The following is a 25179-nucleotide window of genomic DNA, read 5'->3' as shown; positions in this document are numbered from 1 at the left end:
TCTAGATAAAACTTTATGTGCCAACTTCCAGATAAAACCTTCCATGTATACAACTCACCCAAGTGTTTATTAAGTCACTATATGTAGTACAGAACCAAATGACTCTTTGCAAAGTCCTAAGCTTATTTACCAGAGCTTTTTCTGCCAGTCCTCAGTATAAATGAAACACAACTGGTCTCAAGACTAGAGTAACTGTGAGTGACAAGATTTCTGACTCTCTTGCTTCTTTTGTTCCAAACACAGATCTAATAGCATCAACTCTCCCTTCCCTGTTTTCCAATTTCTTCTGTAAAAGCAAACAACCTGTACCACATTCTATAACCAGACTGACATGTGATTCTTAGCTCCTACATAAGTCCTATGTCCTGGGTGTTAACTGTGGAGACTCTGAGTAACAATACTATTAAAGCTAACAGCGACATAGTAACTTATTTTGTGCCAGATACTGTTCTTGGATGCCTGTATGTGTGTATTCCTATAATCCACATAAATACTACATGAGAAAGGTACTACAGTTATTTACCCCCACTTTACAGATAAATAACTTGTCCAAGGTCACAGAACTAATAAGTGGTGGAACCAACATTTGAATGCTGGCTGTTTGGCTCCATAAGTTTTTGTACTTCATTAGCCTCACACTATGTCCCATCCGTTATACTAAAGAACCATTAACTAGCTTCAGGAGGAACTGGGTCAGGGCTCTGGAATGTTAACACAGAGATCTGTACCTATGAAATTATATTATCACTTTCTCTGACAGAATGGAAATAAAGGCCAGAACCAAAACAGGCAGGGAGCAAGCTCAGAATTGGCCCCAGTGGTCCATGGCTCAAAAATATTTACAATAAAACTCAAGTGGGCCCTTAACTTATTAGCTACAGTGCACATTAGTCAGAAAAGCTGCCAGGACAATGGAGCTTTAAGAAATGGGTTTATTAGAAACTGGTTTTCCTGATCTTTATCAATGTGAAAAAATTTAGAGGTTTATATAGTTAAGAACTTCAAAATACATTTTTAATGTTCTTTTAAAAAATAATGGTTCTGTAGAGGAAAACTTTTCCTTCCCTTCAAGATTAACATTTTAACCATGTTTCTAAAACTCTAGATCCTACTGTTCACCTCGGTTGAACATAACACTACCAAGACTGCAATTAACTTCAGTTAAAGCACCACATTCTCTCGGCAAAAGAAAACACCAGCTACTATATTTCACCAAAATACAAGCAATATTTGATTACATAAAAGCTAACAATACCCTGTTCCCAACGTTGCAACCATAGTCTCATACTTAATACATTGCAGACAGATCACGAGAATTCTTGCTTCATATTACACAGTGTTTTACAAAGTATCATACTTTAAAAAGACATTAGCTTATAAGAACATGTAATAAATAACTTTAAAATGCAATGGGTATTTAATTTTAAACATGCCTTTAACATTTATGTAAAATGCTTTTTGTACTTGTTCAATAGAAACTTATTTGGCCACTGGGTAAAGCTAGCAATAAAACTACTGTTCTGCAATGTGTTTTAAGAAACAATAAGGATTACATTGGGTCCTTTACTGGAGTAACCCAACATTTCAATGTAGAATAATTTTTAATGTGATCTAGTTTGTTATGCTGGAATGCTGTTCAATTATAAAATGGATTCTCTAATATAAGAAAATCAGTAGTTGCTGTAATTTCTGATCTGCTATCTATATACTAGTATATAAAACCTTAATATGCAAACAGACCGAATGGCAGAACAACCCAACAACCAGTCGCTATGATGTGTGCTGACCACCAGGGGGCGCACGCAGAACATGGCGGGCGTTGGCTGCAGTGGGATGGTGGAGCAGGTGAGTGGGGGTGCCAGATCAATGGGGGGCGCCAGTCGCTGTCATCGGGGTGAGCCTCTGGTGGTTACTGAAAATTCTTAGCTCCCGCACGCCACAGTCCCACCGGGCGCTTGCACCTGCTGCTGGTGCCTGTCCCGCTTGCACCCACTGCCGGTGCCAGAGCCACTGCGGGCACCCGCTCTGCAGGCACCTGGTGCCGGCCCCCATCGCCCCTCAGGGCTTCTCCACATCCCCCTGCTCCTGAGGGGCGACTGAGGCCGACAGCCACCTCTCACACCCACTGCCAGCGCTGGCCCCACTTGCACCCGCTGCTGGCGCCAGCCCCAATCGGTCGTAAGCGGGTGCAAGCAGGGCCGGCACAGTCTACACGTGAAAGCAGCAGGAGTAGGGCTACCGGCAGACAGGGGACCAGGGGCCACAGTGGGAGGGGCCGGGCGGGGGCGCGGAGGATGGGCTGAGACCTGCCCCTGTGCCCACCGCAGTCTGCAATTCCTTTCAAGGTGCACGAATTCGTGCACTGAGTCCCTAGTAGTAGTAATAAAATTACTGTTTGTAATAATTAAAAGGCTTTCTGTGGCTCTCATATTCATGTTTCTTATTGTTTCATATCTTAACAATATGTTCTGGAACACAAAAACTTAGATCATATCATAAGAAGACTAATATTTCGATGACTTAATGAAATAAGGCCAAGACTAACCAGTTTTGCCATAGCAGAGGTTCATATTTCATTCCATTAACTAATAATGTTTATTAAACATGCATATAGATGTAAAAAATACAGAGAATATACTATTAAAAGGTGAAGAAGCTTAGAAGCACAAATATCCACAATGTTTTATCTCATAGATTCACAATAAATGTGAGTTGAATTAAAATCTCTACTTTATATAAAATGTGATATTATTTTGTTATGTTTCTTATGATCCAATTCTAAATACAGGTATTGATTTAAATATAAGAGTCACTTCTTTGGGAATTGGATGGAGGGTAATCAGGTAGGTTAACTCTTCCAGTATAGCTTAGCTCTATATTAGGAATACTCCAAGTATCCAGACATTTACTCTCACTTCAATTGTAGTACATGTGATTTGCTTTCTGTTCTGTAGAGGCACTGTAATTAGTCAGGTCACTGGACATTCCAAAAGAAGAGTGCTCAGCATGTCATTTTGAAAAATGCTAGAGTCTGGGAGCCCTTAAAGAAATCAGCATACAAAATAAGGATCATTACTACTTATAGATAAGCAATTGCTATTATTAGAAAGTATGTATGGTGATTTTTAAAAAGCAAAGTCAAGAAACTATCTCAATTTATTTTCCTAACTAAACTATCAGTTCCTTGGGGAAGCAGATTTGAACATTTAATAAACTTTGGTAGGGTTAGAGTTCTGAGATGCCATTTTTAAGTAGACTCTAAAGATGGAATATATAAATTAAGAAACCCAAAACCTTTTCTGAATATATAAGAGTTAAGGGCCAGGGGGATTAAGTTCTGAAAATGTTTTTTAAACTATGCTTCCTCAAAACTGAATGGGCTCCTCAGGAGTTCTCAGAGACTCAAATAGGCATCAGGATGGCAAATATACTCCAGGCCAGTATCAGCCTTAAAGGGTATCTTTATTCTCCTTAATTCTCCATCAGCCTTTCCCTTTCATAACCCAAATAAACATTTAATCTTAACAAAAACTGGTGTACTTGCTATGCAAATAGATTCAAGAGAGGACTCCTAGTATTAACTGACTGATCAATAACTGGAAACTATGAGCATTTCAAGTTTTTAATTCATAGTGTTATCAGTAACTTCCATCCCAGAATGCTACCTGGGAGTTCTCATCATCACTTCCTTATGTGATGGATAATGTGATCAAACTCTTTTGCAAGAGTGAAGCATAACAGTTTGGTACAATTTCCTCTTCATTCTATGAAGATAGGTATTTCCCTTCAATAAATTTAGGTAATCCCAATTTTCCACTTAAAGATTAGAGCTCCTTTACTCCACGTTAATAAGAAAAATAAAGTTCAGGTAACTCAAAAAGAGTAAGAACATCAGAGATTCCTATTTTGTTTTTATCTGTAAAGGAGCAATCTTAGAAGAATGTGTCACATGACTTTATAGCAGGACAGAATTCTTTTCCTGATTTACACAAACAGTGCTGAAAGAAAAAGATTATCCAATAAATTTTATACATAACATAAAATTTAAGACCTTTATTAAATACAAAATGACCTTTAAAATTTTTTTGTTTAAAAAAAACCCCATAAAATTTACTATCTTAACCATTTCTAAGTGTACAGTTCAGTAGAGCTAAGTAAATTCACATTGTTGTGCAACCAATCTCCAGAACTTTTCCATCTTGCAAAACTGAAACTGTGCCCATTAAATAACAACTTCTCCCTTCCTCCAGCTCCTGACAACCACCATTCTACTTTCTATTTCTGTTTGACTATTCTTGATACCTCATATAAGTGGAATCATATAGTATTTATTTTTTTGTGACTGGCTCATTTCACTTAACATAATGTCCTGAAGGTTCACCCATGTTCTAGCTATGTTTCAGAATTTTCCTTCCTTTTCAAAGCTGAATAATATTCCATTATATGTACCATATTTTGTTTATTCACCCGTCAATGGACACTTGGGTGGTTCTATCTCTTGGCTATTATGAATAGTGGAACATAGTGTGTCGAATATGTCTTTCAGATTATCTTTCAATTCTTTGGGATACAGAACTAGAATTAGAATTGCTGGGTCACAGAGTAATTCTCTGCTTAATTTTTTGAGGAACCTCCACAACGTTTTTCTTAGTGTACCATTTTATATTCCAAAGTGGTCTTTAATTTGTAGCTAGAATGAATGAACTATAAAAGTTAAAATCTTTAAATGGTATTTTGAGGAAAACTAACAACAAAAATCCAAAGCTTTAGATTCTCTGAGACACAAACTCTTGCCGTACCAAATATTTATATAGTGGGAAGGGTTACTATCTGGCACTGATTCAGACACACTGATTTTCATGATTATACATCTTAAAAATCCTTTCCTGCCATTTATTATCTTATTAGACATACCACCAAATCAGTTTCAGGTTAAGAAAAAGTTCTTCACAAATGAAAGTTTTCAGGATCAAAAATATTTAAATACACACACAATATATATCCAGATAGATAGATATCCCTATTATCAAAGACAAGAAAAAAAATTACCTGATGATTTCTTCATGATACAGAGAACTAACAACTGGTCCGCCAAAACCAGTATTTGCTTCTTTTCCTTTCTTCTCTGGTGACTGTGCGGGGGAGGGGGGGATAAAAGGTAGACAGAAAAGACACAAGGGTTAAAGCAATGTATATTTAAACTGGTTACAAAATACTACTTTGCAAAGGATTACTAAAAGTTTGACCATCCACCATTTCTCGAAGGTACTAGTAACAATTTCAAGATGGTATCAAAAAGGCAAGTGGACTTTCAGGTCATCACAGCAGTGGAATGAGTACCCACTAGCAAGCTATGTTCATTCCATTAGTGCCTGTGAAGTCACCTAAAAGCCATTCCCCTAACTGATTATAAGATGTTAGCTAAGTTCAAGGTAGAAAATATGGATGTTCCATGTGGAAAAATGAGGCCCTGACCGGCTTGGCTCAGTGGTTAGAGCATCGGCCCCCAGACTGAAGGGTCGTGGGTTTAATCCCTGGCCCAAGTTGGGGCTTGTGTGGGAGGCAACCAATTGATGTGTCTCTTTCATATCAATGTTTCTCTCTCTGTTTCTCTCTCTCTCTTTTTCCCTTCCTCTCTCCCTCCCTCCTTTCCACTCTCTAAAAAAAATTAATGGAAAAAATATCCTCAGGTGAATATTAAAAAAATATGAAATAAAGGTGATCAGGAAAATCATATCTACATTAACAAAATTAAAATCCCCCAAAAAGAACGAATCTAAACTACATAGTAAAACCTAAAATTCAACCATAAAGAAAATATTTTTAGGTGGCGGAAAGGAAGAAGGTGGAAAGGAGAGAGGAAATGAAACCTAAACTAAAAGGAAAAAGAGCCAAATAAACTCTTAAAACAGGTTCCAAAATCAAATATTCAATACTCTGTCCCTTGATATTCTTAAAAAACACAAGATGAAGATTAAATTTAGAAATAAGATTCTTCCAAAACATGTAATGTGGAAGCAGTGAACTTGGATGTTATTACTGTCTGAAAGGCTTAAATTGCAACTTCTGCAAAAGCCCACTACTGCAATATTGAGTCTTGACACCCTTATTGAAAATCAATTGGCCATAAAAATGAGGTTTTATTTTTAGACTGGATTCTACTCTACTAGTCTATCCTTATGCCAGTACCAATGTTATAATTACTGCAGCTTTATAGTGTGTTTGAAATAGCAAGTGTGAATCCTCCAATTCTGTTCTTTTTCAATATTGTTTTACTATTTGAGTCCTTTTGCAAATCCATCTAAACCTGAGAACTGGCTTTTTCTGCAAAAATGGCATTTAGAATTTTGGTAAGAGATTGCATTAAATCTGTACATCACTTGGGTAGTACTGTCATCTTAACAATATAAAACCTGCCAATCTATGACTCTTTCCATTTATTTGGGTCTTCTTTAATTTGTTTCAACAATCGTTTATAGTTTTCAGTGTAAAACCTTTCACCTCCTTGGTTAAAATTATTCCTAGGCATTTTATTCTTTTAGATGTTATTGTAAATGAATTTTTTTTTTTTTTTTTTTTTTTTTTTAGTTTTCATTTTGGGGTTTTCCTTGCTGGTGTATATAAACACAACTGATTTTTGTATGTTGCTCCTGTATCTCACAAATTTGCTGAATTAACTTAATAGCTCCAGTAGTTTTTTGGGAGAGTCTTTGGATTTTCTGTATGTAAGAATCACGTTACCTGTCAAAAGAGCTAGTTCTGCTTCTTCCTTTCCAATATGAATGCTCTTTCTTTTACTTGTTTTATGGCTCTGGCTAGAATTTACAGTATAATGTTGAATAGTAGTGGTAAAAGCAGGTATCCTTGTCTTATTCCTGATTTTAAATGGAAAGCTTCCTGTCTTTCACCATTGAATGTAATGTTACCGGTGGCTTTCTCATAAATCCCTATTGTCATGGTAAGTAAATTTCACCTTCATTTTTAAAGCTGCCTTAAATGGTATACAATTATGAGTTGATGGTTTTTTCCTTTCGATGTTGCCCCTACTGATTTCAGACTTCTGAAAAGAAGTTTGCTGTAGTTTTTTTTTAAAATCTTTATTGTTCAGGTTATTACAGATGTTCCTCTTTCCACCCCCCCCCCCCCCGCGACAGCTCCCCTCCACTCGGTTCCCACCCCGCCCCACTGACCTCATCCATAGGTGTAAGCTCTTTGTCCAATCTCTTCCTGCATCCCCCACAACCTCTTCCCCCTGAGAATTGTCAGTCTGCTCCCTTTTCATGCCCCTGAATCTATTACATTCACCAGTTTGTTCTGTTCATCAGTTTTATTCATTTGATTTTTAGATTCACTTGTTGATAGGTATGTATTTGTCGTCACTTTGTTGTTCATAATTTTTTTATCTTTACCTTTTTCTTCTTCTTCCTCTTCTTAAAGAATACCTTTCAGCATTTCATATAATACTGGTTTGGTGGTGGTGAACTCCTTTAGCTTTTTCTTATCTGTGAAGCTCTTTATCTGACCTTCAATTCTGAATGATAGCTTTGCTGGGTAGAGTAATCTTAGTTGTACGTTCTTGCTATTCATCACTTTGAATATTTCTTGCCACTCCCTTCTGGCCTGCATAGTTTCTGTTGAGAAATCAGCTGACAGTCGTATGGGTGCTCCCTTGTAGGTAATTGTTTTTCTCTTGCTGCTTTTAAAATTCTTTGTCTTTTGCCCTTGGCATTTTAATTATAATGTGTCTTGGTGTGGTCCTCTTTGGATTCCTCTTGTTTGGGGTTCTCTGTGCTTCCTGGACTTGTAAGTCTATTTCTTTCACCAGTTAGGGGAAGTTTTCTGTCATTATTTCTTCAAATAGGTTTTCAATGTCTTGCTCTCTCTCTTCTTCTGGCACCCCCATAATTCGGATGTGGGTACACTTGAAGTTGTCCCAGAGGCTCCTTACACTACCTTCATATTTTTGGATTCTTTTTTCTTTTTGCTTTTCCGGTTGGGTGTTTTTTGCTTCTTTGTATTTCAAATCTTTGACTTGATTTTTGGGATCCTCTAGTCTGCTGTTGAATCTCTGTATATTATTCTTTATTTCAGTCAGTGTATGCTTAATTTCTCATTGGTCCTTTTCCATATCCTTGAAGGTCTCACTAAATTTCTCGGAGGTTTCTAGAAGATTGAGTAACCTTATAACCGTGGTTTTGAACTCTATATCCAGTATTTTGCTTTCATCCATTTCTTTCATTTGTGACTTTGTCTCCACATTTTGGCTGCTTCCCTGTGTGTGTTTCTATGTACTGGGTAACTGCTAAGTCTCCTTGAGTTGATAGAGTGGCCTTGTGTGGTAGATGTCCTATAGGGCCCAGTGGCTCAGCCTCCCCAGTCACCTCACGTGGACACTCTTGGTGTACCCCTTTGTGGGCAGTGTGCACAGTCTTGTTGTAGTTAACCTTTGATGGCTGTTGGTATCACTGGGAGGAATTGACCAGGCCAATTGGCTGTGATAACCAGCTGTGTCTACACTGGAAGATCTGTTGCACAGGAGACACCCTTATGGGGCAGGACTTGCTTCACTGGGGCTTTGGTGCTCACTGAGTCTGCCCCTTGAGTGTGTCTCTTATGGATGAGAAGAGTTGTAACCTGGTATGGTCTCACTCTGACCACTGGGTACACTGGCTTTTGGATCTCCAAGGAGGTGCAAGGTCAGCCACTGTCTGGGGCCCCCCAGCAGGAGCTACAGAGACATCTGCAGATTCCTCCTCTTTGTATGGGGTTTGGAAGTGCCCAGACGAGGCCCAGTTGTGAAGGCAGGCTGCTGCTGCTGAGCCTTGGGCCTTCTTTTGGAAGCTCTGGGGCTCTCTGACCCAGCTGCAGTTTGATAGGTTTTAAGCGGAGAAAGGACAGGCCATTCATATGCAAAAGCCAATACCTACAGCTTGGGTGGGGTTGTAAATTGGGTGCAGTGGGGTCTCTGGGAATCACCAGGGCGGAGCAAACAGCAATGGCTGCCAGTCAGCCCTGCACCTGAGAGGTCCCCAGGTCTCCATGTCCCGCACCCTCGTGCAAGAACAATGATCGCTGCGAGCACCTCTGAGAGAAAGCTGCCCTCGCATTCCTGTCCCGATGCCAGACAGTCCAGTTTCTCCCCGTATGTGTCTGGGTCCCCCAGAGTCTCACCTGGAACTGGAGTTCAGAGCATGTGGGAACTTGTATCTCCCTCCCAATTAAAAGAGCAGCACATCAAGGTGCCAGCACTTTCCGTACCTCCACACCTCTTACCAGTCTCAATACGCTTTCTTCACCTCTCTAGTTGTGGAACTTCCACTCAGCCAGCTTTCCTGCGGTTCTGGGTGGTAGTTGTTCTGCCTCTTAGTTGTAATTTTGATGTGGTTGTGAGAGGCAGCAAGTATAGGTGTTTACCTATGCCGCCATCTTGGTTCTCCTTCTTGTTGTAGTTCTTACCTTTGTTCCCCTGTATCCTTTTTTTTTTTTTTCATCTGGATGCTTTTAGGATTTTTTCACTGGTTTTCACCAATTTGATTATGATGTGTCTTGGTGCTTCTTCTGCTTGGGGTTCATTGAGCTTCTTGGATCTATGGGTTTATGGCAGTGATTCTCAACTGGGGGAGATTCCCCCCTTTTCCTCTAAGGATCTCTAGCAATGTCCAGGGCAATTTTTGGTTGTTGCAAGTGAATGGTCCTATTGGCATCTAGTAAGTAGAGACTGGAGTTGCTGCTAAACATCCTGCAATACATAGTTCAGCCTTCTACAACAAAGAATTATCCAGCCTCAAATGTTAATGCTGCAAAGGATGAAATACTCTGACTTATAATTTTCATAAAATGTTTAAAATATCAGCTATCATTTATTAAATTATTTTTTCCTCTCTTGCTTTTTGTCTTCTTTCTGGGACTCCAATATGCTACATTGCTTGATATTTTTCCATAGCTCATTAGGGATCTGTTCATTTGTGTTCAGTCTTTTTATGCTCTGTGCTTGATTTTTCTTAGTTTCACTTGCTACATCTTCAAGTTCACTAATCTTTTTTTAATATATTTTTTATTGATTTTTTACAGAGAGAGGAAGGGAGAGGGATAGAGAGTTAGAAACATCGATGAGAGAGAAACATCGATCAGCTGCCTTCTGCACACCCCCTATTGGGGATGTGCCTGCAACCAAGGTACATGCCCTTGACCGGAATCGAACCTTGGACCCTTCAGTCCGCAGGCTGATGCTCTATCGACTGAGCCAAACCAGTTAGGGCCACTAATCTTTTCTTATGCAATATCTAAGCTTCTGTTAATCCTATCCAGTGTGTTATATCAGCTATTATTTTCTTCTCTAGAAGTTCCATTTGGGCTTTTTGTATCTTCCATTTCTCTGTCCATTATGTTCATGTTTTCCTCTACTTTCGTGAATATGTAGAATATATTTATAATAGCTGTTTTCACCTCTATCATTTCTGCAGTTATGGGTGATATTTTGCTGCTGTCCACAAATGCTTGAGAGACTTACTGTAAACCAGACATTGTAAATTTTACACTCTTGTTTGCTGGTTTTGTTGTGTGCCTTTAAAATATGTTATGACTTTGTTTTGGCATGAATTCAATTATGTGGAATCAATTTGATCCTTTCAAGGCTCACTTTAAAGCCGTGTTAAGGTAGGGGCAGAGCAGCCTTCAATCTAGAGCTTAATTTAGCCTCACTACTGAGATGAAATCCTTTTGAGGCCTCTACCATATGACCCATATATTACGTTTTCTTTCCACTCTTACTAGTAGGAAATGAAATATTCTCAGTCCTATGTCAGCTCCAAGAATGGTTTGGCCTACTGCTTTCTTGTAATTCTTTTCCCAGCCTGTTAGTTCCCTTTCACACACACACAGATTAGTATTCAGTCAAAGGGACACCTCTGCAGATCTTTGGAACTCTCTCTCCCTCTGCAGGAACATCTTCTCTAGTATTTGGTCCTGCATTTTCTAGCTCAACTGGATCCATCCTCCCTTCACTGTAGCCTGCAAATTGCTTCCAGGCAATAAGCTAAGGCGATTGTAGAGCTCCTTTGTTTCCCTTCTCTCCTAGTTGTATATAACTTTTAGTGCCATTTCTAAAAACTATTGTTTTATCTATTATGTCTAGTTTTCTTCTTGTTTTGGCTAACGGTAAATCTCATTCCTATTACTCCATGCCTAGGAGCAGGAGTCCCACAAACATTAATTAAAAAACCAGCTTAACATTCCATGTAGTAATGTACTATAACGTACTTAACGATTATCTGATAGTTACCTATTTAGGTTATCTTCACTTTTCCCCTCATAAACATATGATGGATATCTCTGTACATAAAGCATAATACAGTTGTAATAAAAATTTTAGGGCAAATATGACTCTATAATTTGAATATAGTGTATTCTAAATATATTTCTTCTTCCTAGGATTAATTTCTCATTCTGAAGCAATAGCACAAAGCATATTAGAATGCTGCTGTTAACTTTTTTATTCCTGGGGGGTGGGGAAAAAGGGAAGATTATATCTTAAGCAGAAATAATATTTCAAAAATAATCTGCCATTATCAGATTGAATTCAGAATAAAGCTGCCAAAGATGCATTAGTTTTCGTCTCCATCCACTTCATCTACAAGAAGGGGTAAACTTTGGCTACTCTAGCCTCTAGATTTCCACTCCAATGAAATGTTTCTCACAGAGGCTAAGAAGTTTATTCCATTTCTCTCTACTCAAAATCCATTAAGTTATTTTTATGTTGCATCAGCAGTTAAAGAAAGAGACTACAGTTTGGCAGCCAATAGGATAAAATTTGCCAATTCTTACATTGCCTCAGCCTATATTATTTGAGACACTGAAATGTTCCTTCACTCAGAGGGGAAAGGATAAGTTGTTGGCTGAATCTTTACTGTTTGGATTCAGATTCCACATTAGTCAGTTGCAGGGTCAAGACTTAAAAACTTGTGAAACTTTCTTTCCATCTGAAAAATAACTATTCCATATGTTATCGGGCTAATATATGCAAGGAGGGGGTTGAGTTTCTTGTTTCCACATACTACCTTTTTGGCTTCTGTTTTATTGGTTTGTTTACTTAATTTGTTTATAGGTTTAGCTGTACGACAGGGTAAATAAATCTCTCTGCTTCAGATTCCTCATTTGTAAAAATAGGATTAGTTGCTATCTCATCTGAGTGTTTAAAGTACTATATATATATAGTACTTTAGCAATTTTTCCAAAATATTGCCATTTCTCCAAAGATGAAGCGTCTCAGCAAGACAGATACAAAATGTTTTGAGGTAGAAAATTACAATATTGAACCACGAGTCTTTATCTAATATTCTCCTGATAAAACAAAACTCCAAAATAACCAGAAAACCTAACAAAATAACTGTTATTAGAAAAAAAAGGAAAGCAAACTAGGACTTAATGAATATCTTCCATATGCTTCACACTTTACATATATTTTCCAATTCCAACTTCAAAACAATTCTATAAAGTTGGCATTTAAGACACATCAGAATTTTTTAAATGTTAAAAACTGAGTAACTGTCTGCCTTATATTTGATAAAACATATCTTTATTTTACAGATTATAAAGTTAAGATAAGAGAAATACACAATGCCACACAGCAATTGGCAGAATTGAGATATTCTGATATCTAAAGCCTGTGGTGTTTTTATTAAATTATGCCACCTCTCCAAGCTACTTTAGGAACCATTATCACATACTTAAAATATTCTGAATTAAAATTTTGTTATGTTTCTTAGGTGAACATTTTTAAAATTTAAGTAAAGTACTTCATTAGTTCAAAGGAAACTTTAAAATTAAAATAAATTCCAATAACTATGAGTGATTTTTTATGAAATGCATGAATGAGAATACACAAAGGGATAGATTAATATTGCTAAACTAGATGTATTTTCATACCATACCCTTTTCCATTACATTTCCCTCCATTCAACCAACTATCTTAATAAGATGGATGAGTTCATGAAAGAGAGGTTCAGAGATGGATAAAGAAAAACAAGTCCAATGGATATTTTATTTGTGACTTATCAAAGTCTTTGGAACACTATCTCAATGTTTTCATAGGTTTCCATATTTTGCGTCCCAACTTTACAAGAGAATCCTCAAAACCTCATTTCTCAAATTCCCTTGCAGCTGGACTATGCAGGCCAATGACCTAAATTCCATTCATCAGATACACAAACAAGCCACTTGGATATATCATTGACCTACGGCAAATCACACTTCTTGACTCACAGCTCAAAATTTGGTTGAAGCCCTGGCTGGTTTGGATCAGTGGATAGAGCATCGGCCTGCGGACCGAGGGGTCCCAGGTTTGATTCCGGTCAAGGACATGTACCTTGGTTGTGGGCACATCCCCAGTTGGGGGTGTGTAGGAGGCAGCTGATCGATGTTTCTCTCTCATTGATGTTTCCAACTCTATCCCTCACCCTTCCTCTCTGTGAAAAAATCAATAAAATATATTTTTTTAAAAATTTGGTTAAAATAATCTCACTAACAAAAGCAGTTGACCCTTGAGCACAGTTTGAACTGCACAGGTCCGCTTACATGTGGATCTTTTTCAGTAAATACTATAAATGTATTTTCTCAATAACATTTTCTTTTCTCTAGCTTACTTTATTGTAAGAATACAGTATTAATATAACATACAAATTATGCGTTAATCAGCTGCTTATGGTATCAGTAAAGCTTCCAGTCAACAGTAGGCTATTGTAGTTAAGTTCTTGGGGAGTCATAAGTTGTACATGGGTTTTCAACTGTGCAAGGGGTCACAACTCCTAACCCCTGTGTTGTTCAAGGGTCAACTGTAAGCAAAATTCAAGCAATTAAATAAAACTTATCATAAGAATTCTTATTTTAAGTACACAGGAGAGTATTAATTAATATCATACCAAATTTCAAGAAAATCAAAGTTATCCAATTAAGTTTTTAGTGGCAAAGCCAGTCCCTGCTATAGACTGTAAGTTCATTCTTCAGATCTGGAATCAAGGAGGTATTACTATAATAAGCAATCTCCAATCTAGAGCCACTGGATCGATTATGATCTTGCCCTATCACTATAATCACAAAAACAAATTAATGCTGGATTTAACTAGTATATATACTTTACACCAGCTTAGAATTAAGTTTCCTGAACTGCAGCCAATATGGTACTAATTCATAAAGGAAAAACATTCATAATTAATTATTCAAAAATATAATTACAATCAATGAACCTCCAAATCTTTTTTTGTTATTCTCTTGTCACTGTCAGACGTATTCAGTTCAGTCTTCTAAAAACAAAAAGGCTATGGTAATTTTATAGTTTTAAATTTTCAAAGTAGGTAAGTTTATAAGCAAAACCTTCAAAAAGTTTCAAAACTGCTCTTCTCATTTTCTAACTCTACATCAAGCCATGGCACGCATGATTGCTCCCAGGGTAAGAAACTTGTGTAGACAGTAATTATATTTGACAGCAGCAATTACATGCAAGGTTGGAGATGAGAAGACCATTAACGTGTGGGCAGTAATTGGTGTGGTATTTTCTGTTAATATTGAGGGTCAGCTTGAAGGGAATTCATGGCAAACTTCACCTTGGATGCAGCTGGTCCAAGAACATGTGAAAACACTGGTTATAAGAACATCAGGCATGCAGAACATTCCTTTGATAAGAGACTGATAAAGTGTGAAATAAACTACTAACATGCAACATTAAAAGGTATTTCCATTATACCTTTCAATTCATTGTGAAGAATATCAGAAAAATTCACACAATGAATACACAGGCTCCTCAAATTATGATGGGGTTAATGTCCTGATAAACCCATCACAAGTTGAAAATATCACCAGTTGAAAATGCATTTAATACATCCATATCAAACATAATAGCTTTGCCTACCCTACCTTAAACATGCTCAGAACACTTACAACTGCCTATAGTTGGGCAGTTATCTTGAGTTTCATCTCAAGAGTGATTGCCTTCCTCTTCTTCCCACCAGAAGCAGGGGACACAGATGAGCATTTTGAAGACATGACGGGATGTGAAAACACTAAACACAATATCCAATAAACTCTGGCAACACTACACCGAACAGTATTGTTTACCCTCATGATTGGTGGCTAACGGGGGGCTGTGGCTCACTACTGCTGCCCAGCATCACAAGAGACAGTATTGTCCCAACTAGCCCAAGAAAGATAAAAGTTCATAATCTGAAGTATAATTTCTACTGAATGTGTATCACTTTTGCACATCATAAAATCAAAATATCCTAAGTAGGGGATCATGTGTATGATCAAATGCTGACCTTTATTTAGCAAGAGATCAAATAAATTATCTCTCATAACATCACACTATAACAAAAGCTTACTGAGCATGTGAAAATTATATTAAATAGAAAACCTGAAAACTCTGGGAACATCAGAAAAACAGCAAAAACAACAAGCTTATCCTAAAACAATAGGAAGATGTCAGACTAAACACAGATCACTGGCTCCCTCTTCTTACACACAGCATACTGGAATAATTCAACAACTAAAATAAGCCTGGAAGAAATTATGAGTACACCTAGAGAGGATGGTCAGGACCTACCTAATTCGGAAGATATATTCCTTAGCAAGTATAGAGAGGAGTCACACCTGCCACATGCGGGTCCTTCATTTATTTATTATTTTTTAAATATGTTTTTATTGATTTTAGAGAGAGGATGGGAGAGGGTGAGAGATAGAAACATCGGTGAGAGAGAATCTGCCTCTGACCAGGAATCAAACAGGCAACCTCTTGGTGCACTGGAGGACACACTCAACCGAGGTGCACCAACTAAAGCCACATGCAGGTCCTTTACATGTTGAATCCTGCTTGCTCTTTCAGTCCTAAACCATCCTGGTGGGCTGAACTGTCCCCAATCTCTTTGTTCAAGAGGGACCTACCTTTTCTTAGCATTCCCCTACAGACTCCTAAGGAAAGAAAAGGTCTCTTATTCCATCTCACCTTGTCTCAGTGAGAGATCAAAAGTTACTAGTTCATTGGCCCACTAGATTAGGAAAAAATTACATTTTCCTTTGCCAGTCAATTATTGCTTAAAAGACCTCAATAATCAGATCAGTGCTAAGAAAGCTTACAATCAGTAGTCAGAGAAAAATTATAATCACTTCAGATGATTCAGATGAGTGGCTTCTCTTGAAGGAGACAAAAATTAATTGAAAAAAACAGAAGAGATTTTCATACAATAAAATGTGAAGATATATAGACATAAACACTAAATATATTATTCCATAAAAATCTGCTGTACTATAAACATTAGCTTCTTATCAATGTTGATAATATACATCCTAGTTTAATATTTCTCCCCTACAGCATGGCTCAAGATAGCCCATCTATACATATAAAGAGGTAATATGCTAATTGTCTGTTACCGTGTCCCAGTAACAACCAATTTGCATATTGACAGACCAGCAGGAGGCTGCGCACGCAGCGGGGGGCAGTTGGCCGGAGCCAAGTTCCTGGGGGTCTGAGGAGAGTGCCTGACAGGAGCCGGGACTGCAAAGAAGGAAGAGGAAGCGGCCATGGGGAGCTCTTCCAATCCCCTTGCATGGACACCCTACCCCAGCCCCTGCACCCCCGGGGGGATGGGGAGGCTGATTGGATGGGGAGAAGATGCAACCTTGGGGGAGCTGCAGCCCGCACCCCCGACTCCCGATCTCTTCCCCCGCCACCCCCGCCAGGGGCGCCCACAACAACAGCACGCCGGCAACCACCCGTCAGAGCCCCCGAGGCACCCAGGGCCTGTGGCCCACCGCTGCTGGGCCCCCTCTGCTGGGGCTGGGCATGCCTCTCCTCCCTACAACTCCAGACGCAGGTGGAGGCAGGCCTGGGCGGCCCCCTAGGGTCAGACCCTTCCCCCCGACAGCAGCAGTGCTGTCTCCACAGCGGAAGTGTGCTGAACCACGCTGGGGGCACGGCTAAACCCGCCCTTCTAGCCCGCCTGACTCTGCCCTGGCCTGGCCACCACCCCACCCTGAGCAGGTACAGCTGCGAAACAGCCACGTACAATTTAAAGAATGGCACCAAGCGGGAAGGTTTGACAGTTACTCCCCCTTCAGCCTCGCTGCTCCCCTAGTGCCCCCCTAACACCCTGCCCCCCGCCAGCGCCTCCAGGGACAACCACCGCTATAGGGTTGCTAGCCAGAGCCCGCCCTTCTGAGGCCTGTGGAACCCTCTGCAAAGCTTCCATAGCTACAGTCCCAGGAAACAAGCATGCCCTCCTCCTCTAATCAGCACCTGCTACCTGCGAGGGTACCCATGAGCTTAAAAATAACAATCCTGTTTAGATATCACTTATTGATGAAACATTTCTAGGTTTATTAGCTCAGAACCTCCTCATGACAACCCAGTGAGGTAGGTAGAGAAGAGATTACAATTCCCATGGTATATGCGTATGTATGTATTCAGAAATGAAGCTCAGAGAGGAAAAGTGCCAAGCCCAGTGGTTCCCAAGGTGCAGCACACGCCCCACAGGGCAGAGGGGGGCAATTTGATTTTAACTGGAGGTAATTTGAGAATGAGTTAACAGTGAATTTTTTGCATTTCTTATGGTTCTAGGGGGCCTCATCTACAGCGTATCCTACATAATAAAAGGCTAATATGCAAATGACCAAATGGTGGAATGACCGGTCACTATGATGCGCGCTGACCACCAGGGGGCAAACACTCAACGCAGAGGCTGCCCCCTGGTGGTCAGTGTGCTCCTACAGGGGGAGTACTGCTCAGCCAGAAGCTGGGCTCATGGCTGGCGAGCACAGCGACAGTGGCGGGAACCTCTCCCGCCTCCATGGCAATGCTAAGGATGTTTGACTGATGGCTTAGACCCACTAAGCCATCAGTCGGACATCCCCCTAGGGCTCCCAGACTGCAAGAGGGCACAGGCCAGGCTGAGGGACCCCCCCGCAAGTGCACGAATTTCATGCACCAGGCCTCTAGTCAGTGAATAAGCATGATTCAGTAACTGGAATGTTTTTAAAAAGACAATATAATTGTTAGAACCACATTCAAAGAGCATATGTCCACATAAAGAGGCATAATTTATGTTAACAAATATCCCTAACATTTTCAGTTCCACTCAATTCAACACAGTAATAAACACTGAGCTTATCACTGAAAGATATATAAATCAAGGTACCTGTTATCAAGACATTTAATATTACCAGGGATTTAGGATGTTCACATGTAAAACAGATAAGAAACAATAGATAAGATGAAATATTAAAATGTATACTAGAAACAATAAATGTAGTAGATTTATAGAAAGGAGAAATTAGTGTGGATTGGGGGCTTCATGGAATGAACAGGAATTGACCAGGTCTAAATAAAAACAGGTAGAAACAGTAGAGAAGACAATTTGGTAGTATACCAGAATGCTTAAGATAGTCCAGCTATTCAAGAGAAATATCTAATACTAGAGGCCCGATGAAAGAAGATTCGTGCAAGAATAGGCCTTCCTTCCCCTGGCTGCTGGCACCGCCTTCGCTCCGGCCGGAGCCACCTTTCCACATTCGCTCCGGCCAGAGCTACCTTCTGCTTCTTGCCTTGTTGTGTCAAGTTGCATATTCCCTCCTGATTGGCTGTGGGCACTGCCATCTTTGTTGCGGAGTTACAGTCAATTTGCATATTCCGTCTGTATTAGATAGGATTTTAGTAATTTGGCCCCAGTCTACCTTAACATTTCTTATTTTGAAGCCATGTTTTTTGCACTTTCTATAATTATAATTTACTATTCTCTTTCCTAAAATCTCCCCCAATTATATTTCTACAGTTTGTTACCATCTTTGCATGTGAGGAAACAGCAATTCATCAAGCCAGAGATTCAAGTATTCAATCTTGGCTTAGATAAGGAGATTCAGCTCATAATAACTAGGACTCACTGCAGATGAATATCCTGATGATGACAGGCAAATGAGAAAAGACTAGTCCTTTGTGACTATTCTAGTCCCAATATAAAGGTCTGTTTAATAGGGACTAGGGAACTCACTAATAACTGTTAATACATTTAAAAGATGTTCTCACACATTCATTTTAATTCAACTATAACATTCACAGTGAAAGGACTCTGACTCCCCACCTGGTGATATATGTACAATGCCAAGATCTCAAGTTCCAGGGGGAAGAGGAAAAGTTTAAGTCAATTAGTTATTTAATTCATAAATTCCTCTTACTAAGGATTCTATTAAATGAGGGATGCTTGTACAAGGAAAAGACTGTTATGCATCTAGTTGTATTATGCAATGTTCTTAAGTTTTACAAATGGAAAAAATCAGACACACGTGATCTCAAGAACAGATTTAAACCCAGTAAACTGCATATTTTTCATCAAGAAGTTACTTTGGGAGTAAAGGTTTAATTTAGTAAGCTTTGACTCAAAGTGCAAAATGAAGGCATTAGCATATTATTTATTCTAATTATATTCAATTTTAAAACAGCAAATCAACAACATAAAATTGAAATATAAATACAGCATATTCAATAGGGATTTCCTGGGACTATTTATGACCATATTTCTATAAAAATATTTACTACACATGTGATTTAGAAGCAGTCTCTTGCAATGAGGTTGTAACCTCTATAACAATTAATAAATATGAAGTCATTTACTTTCAAAACACCCATAACATCTTGTGAGTTAAAATAATGTTTCAAAGACTATAAAATTAAATATAAACAATAAGCACTGTAGTATAAGAGAGTGACTTTTAAACTATGTTAGCCAAAACATCAAAATTCCAAAGGGAAACTCATGAAGTTATTTCTTAAGTTATTAATTGACAACCTAACCTGGATCTATTTTATCACTTCCAAAACTGTCAGAAGGAAGGATACTTCCAGGCTATGTTGAATAATGTCTTAAGAGTTCTGTAATCCTAAAAAGTCACACACACACACACACACACACACACACACACACACATGCGCGCGCGCGCGCACGCAAGAATTTTGTGTAGTATAGTCAATATTCAAGGCATGAGCTAAAACTGGTAACTTGAACTGCCAGCCACTCCATAATATCTTTACCCTTAGTAGGTTTTCCTTTTCCCTGGATCTGCTGCTTGTTCCCTTACAGATGAGATAGTTGTTCCTTCTGACATGCCATTTAGGCTAAGATGAATTATGACAGAATCTAGTAAATAAGGTGTATCTTACAATAGAGCTGAGCCAATAGACAGACTGTATTGGATACCAAAAGTTTATGAAAGAGAATCCTTCAGACCTTGGTAAAACAAAAATATCACAGTTGGCATTACAAATTTAAAAGAGAAAACATCCTGCCCTAGCTGGTTTGGCTCAGTGGATAGAGCGTCGGCCTGCGGACTGAAGGGTCCCAGGTTCGATTCCGGTCAAGGGCATGTACCTTGGTTGTGGGCACATCCCCAGTGGGGAGTGTGCAGGAGGCAGCTGATCGATGTTTCTAACTCTCTATCCCTTTCCCTTCCTCTCTGTAAAAAATCAATAAAATATATTTTTTAAAAAAATTTTAAAGAGAAAACATCCTTGACAGAATATTTTCTATTTCTCTATGTTGATAAGTATGAGCACACTAAAATCAATAGGAAGAAAAATGAACATTTTACATATTTTATGATTATTTAAGAATGTACTTTTATTTACACTGTTATTATAAGAGTATATATTAACATATCACATTCAGAATTCCAAAAAAGATTTAACAGTTTTTAAGGATATTACCTACATATCACTCTGTAATTTTCCTGTAACAATCTACCATTAAAAATTTTAAGCACTATAGATACATTCACACTTTTCTAAGCTACCTCGTGTGTGTGTGTGTGTGTGTGTACATAAGTTTTCTTTTTTTATTGAATTTATTGGGGTGACATTGGTTAATTATATAGGGTTCAGATATACAATTATATAACACATCATCTGTATACTGTATTGTGTATTCACCACTCCAAGTCAAGTCTTTTCCATCACCATTTATACTCCCTTTATTCTTTTAAATAATAACATATAACATAGTTCTATATATGAATTTTTCTAGATCAATATCTAAACTTCTTACATTTAAGTGTAAATCATTACATTAATAATTCCCAAGTAATAATATAAGGTCTGCCAAGTAGTGGGCATTTAAATATTTTTTAATATATGAATTATAAAATTTAAAAGCAAAATAATGTTTTTCCTTTAAAAGAACTATAAAGGGTAGTGTCTCTTCACTCCACACAGAACTTCATAATGCTGCTAAAATAACAGTCTAACCCAGGGGTGGGCAAACTTTTTGATTCGAGGGCCACAATGGGTTCTTAAACTGGACCGGAGGGCCGGAACAAAAGCATGGATGGAGTGTTTGTGTGAACTAATATAAATTCAAAGTAAAGGAGCGGAGGGGAGAACAAGAGAACCGGATAGAACAGCCGGATCCGGCCCGCGGGCTATAGTTTGCCCAAGGCTGGTAACCCTAATCTACCCATACATGTTTTCCTAAGCAATGACTGATACACATTAAGCTCCTCTCCATTTTCTTTCTGTCAAACTCTTATATGCCTACTAGAGGCCTGGTGCACAGATTCATGCACCAGTGGGGTCTCTCTCAGCCTGGCCTGCGCCTTCTGGCAATCCAGGACCCCTCGGGGGATGTAGTAGTGTGCGAAGTGGCAGGCGGCTGGGGAGGAGCCCAAGCCTGGGACCGGATGGGCGCCGCTCCTGCTCATCCCGGCCCCGCTGCACTTACTGCCACGGCTTGGTAGCACTGCTGCGGAGGGAGAGGCTTGCACCGCCATAGCTGCACTCACTGTGAGCCCAGCGTCCAGCACCCGTCAGCTGAGCGGTGCTCCCACTGTGGGAGAGCACTGACCACCAGGGGGCAGCTCCTGCATTGAGCATCTGCCCCTGGTGGTCAGTGCATATCACAGTGACCAAACCGTCATTTGGTCACTTAGGCTTTTATGTATATACCGTGATTCCCCGAAAATAAGACATCCTCCGAAAATAAGACCTACTTACAGGTTTCCTTCTGAAATATAAGGCATCCCCCGAAAATAAGGCCCCCAGGCTCTGTCTCAGAATGAAAATTAATTTACCGTAAACTGGTCGCTAGGGCCGCCCCGACTGGCGTCTAGCAACCAGTGACGTTACGCGGAGTTCTGACATCACTGCTGTGTGGAGGCGGAGCGGAGGTCGGAGCGGTGAGCGCGGGGCGGGAGAGAGGAGACTTTCGCAGATGCGTGTAGAAGAACAGGAGGATTAGAGCGGACGGGACGCAGTGAAGGTGGTGAGTGCTGGTCTGTCTCTGGTGACACTACCTGATGCTCGCGACCGCCTTCATGATGACTGAAGGTTCTCAGTCAGTGGCAGACCCTGCTCCAGCCCAGATCCAGGCCCCAGCAAGCCCAGTGACAGTCCCCAGGCAGGCCCCAGGGGGTAAATGTCTGATAAAGGGGTAGGGGGGATGTCTGGTGAAGGTGTTCAGTGGCACAGGGGTGGGGGGAGGGGGATCACTTAAAATGACACAGGAGGATCAGAGGGGGCAATCAAAATGACACAGGAGGATCAGAGGGGACAATCAAAATGACACAGGAGGATCAAAAGGGGTTACTAAAATGGTAATCCCCCCTCTGATTCTCCTGTGCCATTTTGATTCCCCCCTCTGATCCCCCCTGTGTCATTTTGAGTGATCCCCCTCCCCCCACCTTGATACCCCAATTCCTTTTTTTTTACCCCTACGGTAGAAATGAGTGCAAAAAGTAAAAGCTACTCCGTGGAGTACAAGAAAGGAATCGTGGAAGACTCTTGGGGCCAAAATCTTACTGCTTTCTGCAAAGAGAAGATGTTGAGTATCCGATTGGTCCGAAAATGACGAGCAGAGTATGGTAACCTCATTGAACAAGTGGACAAGGGAAATGCTAAAAAGCGCAAGTGTGGATCAGGTCGGCAACCATTATTTTCCGAGCTGGAAGACCTGATCTGTGAATGGGTTGTTGACAGGAGAGCAAAGGCTTTGGTTGTGAATAGGGCTCAGATTCAAGAATTTGCCCTTGCAATGGCACCACAGTTTGACATAGCCCCCGAAGACTTCAAAGCATCACAACACTGGCTGGATAATTTCCTTCAGCAAAGTGAACTGTCTTTAAGAAGATCTACAACATTGTTTAGGTTGGAAGATGCTCAAGTTATTAAGCAAGCACTTGCATTCAAGTCCTTTATTGATGATGCTGACTTCTCTAAATACAATCTTTCCAACATGATTGCTATGGATGAAACTGCAGTGTTTATGGGCCAATCATCTCAAACAACAATTGAACAGCGGGGTGCCTCCTTAGCGTATATTCCCTCCACTGCTTACGAAAGTGCACGTGTTTCCTGTATTTTGGCAATTCGTCTGATGGCACTAAAATCCCACCTTTAATCATTTCTAAGGGCAAGAAGGAAAAGATTGAAACGTGTTTTGGGCGTTTTTATTCTTGAAACTGAAAAAGCCTGGGCCACACAAGCAGTTATAAGGAAGTGGGTCGATTTAATGCTGCCGCTTGTTATGTGAGGGAGCCAAAGAGGTCTGCTAGTCTGGGATGCAGCCAGCACTCACCGCGCTAAAGACATGGAGACATTTCTTCACGAAAGAAAAATAGATCAGATAATGATTCCCGCAGGAATGACGGCCTATCTCCAGACTCTTGATATTGCAATAAACAAGCCATTCAAAGACAATTTGCGCATGGAAATTAATGACTACAATGAAAATAGGATGGAGAGAAATCAGCGTGGAAACGTTGTGAAACCTAAACTGCAAGAAGTTGTGACTTGGGTGAAGAATTCATGGGAGAAAATCACTGACAGTTGCATTGCAAATGCACTGCGAGCAGGCTACCTTGACAAGAAGTACTCATTTAAAGACAGTGCTATTGCTAAACATGAGAGATTTGGTCCACTGATTCTGAAAGAAATGGAGTCACAAGAAATTCACCAGGAAATTCAGGAATTGGATTGTTATGATGATGTTCCAGAAGATGATGACATGATTGTCATTGAATAAATGAGTAAATTCTTGATACTGTAGGATTCAGTTTGTCTGGGTTGTGTTGACAACTACCGTACTACCGTACCGTATACAGGTAATAAATTTCCTTTATTTTCATTTAACAATAAATGTGTACCATATTCTTCTTCATGGAAAAATAAGACATCCCCTGAAAATAAGACCTAGTGTGTCTTTGGGGGCAAAAATTAATATAAGACACTGTCTTATTTTCGGGGAAACACGGTAGATTCCCTTATAATTCTATCTGCTGCATTTATACAAAATGCTGTTCCATCCTCTTCTTCCACTAATAAGTTTACTCAAACCATAAGACCCAGCCTAAAGGTTTCCTCCATGGCTATCAACAAGCAGATAATGATTCCTGTGATTCCACAGACCTTTGTTCACAATGTTATTAGTATTCTTCACACTTCACTGAAATGACCAGTTTAAATGGTTCTTCTCTTTCACTAGATTTTGATCTCTCAAGATAAAGGATTATTTACTTTTGTATCCCCAAATCTAACACTAATGCCAGGCAAGTTGATTGAAGAAAAACAAGTAAATGAACAAATGAACATATTATTAAATCTTGCTTTGTAACTGAGAAGCTATATCATAGTAGTACAATGCAAGTTACAGGAATTCAGTATTTTGCACGCTACCTTAACGACTACTAAATTACAGAATCTCATGATTGGGAAGAACATTAAAAAACATGGGAAGAACATTAAAAACATTTAAAAAGGAAATAAACTATTAACATAATGAATAAAAAATAAATAATAAAAGTGAAACAATGATCAATACACAATTTAAACCATGTCTTTCCAGCTAACCATTTTCAAATATTTCAAAGATGAGGCATCATCATATTTCTTACAGTAAGAAAAATATCAAGTACATCAACCTAATTACCCTAGTATCCTTTTATCCTAGTCTAGCTGTAGATGATAGTTCTACTACCTAATTTGGATGAATATAAACAGTATTTTAAGTATTCTGAATTAAATGTTTTTAAGTTCACAGGCTTTGGTGGTCACTGGCAATCTATCAAGAGATCTGTAAGTGGTTTCACAGTTTGATTATAATGCTCATTGAACAAGAGCCTGGAATTTTCCCAACATGTGTGGTTTTCTTGACTTGGTGG

General features: G+C 39.4%; 1 protein-coding gene across 1 annotated transcript in view; it reads right to left on the bottom strand.

The window, feature by feature from the left end:
- ACBD6 (acyl-CoA binding domain containing 6) overlaps positions 1-25179 on the bottom strand; it is a 149363-nt gene that overhangs the window by 86406 nt on the left and 37778 nt on the right. The window contains exon 4 of the mRNA XM_080648452.1: positions 5050-5132. Coding sequence (XP_080504578.1) covers positions 5050-5132 — 83 coding nt within the window. The remainder of the gene's footprint in view (positions 1-5049; positions 5133-25179) is intronic.

Source organism: Plecotus auritus (genome assembly GCF_963455305.1).
Source record: "Plecotus auritus genome assembly, chromosome: 12".
NCBI lineage: Eukaryota > Metazoa > Chordata > Mammalia > Chiroptera > Vespertilionidae > Plecotus > Plecotus auritus.
The sequence above is the reverse complement of the archived record's forward strand: the minus strand, read 5'-3'. Positions and strand labels throughout refer to the sequence as shown.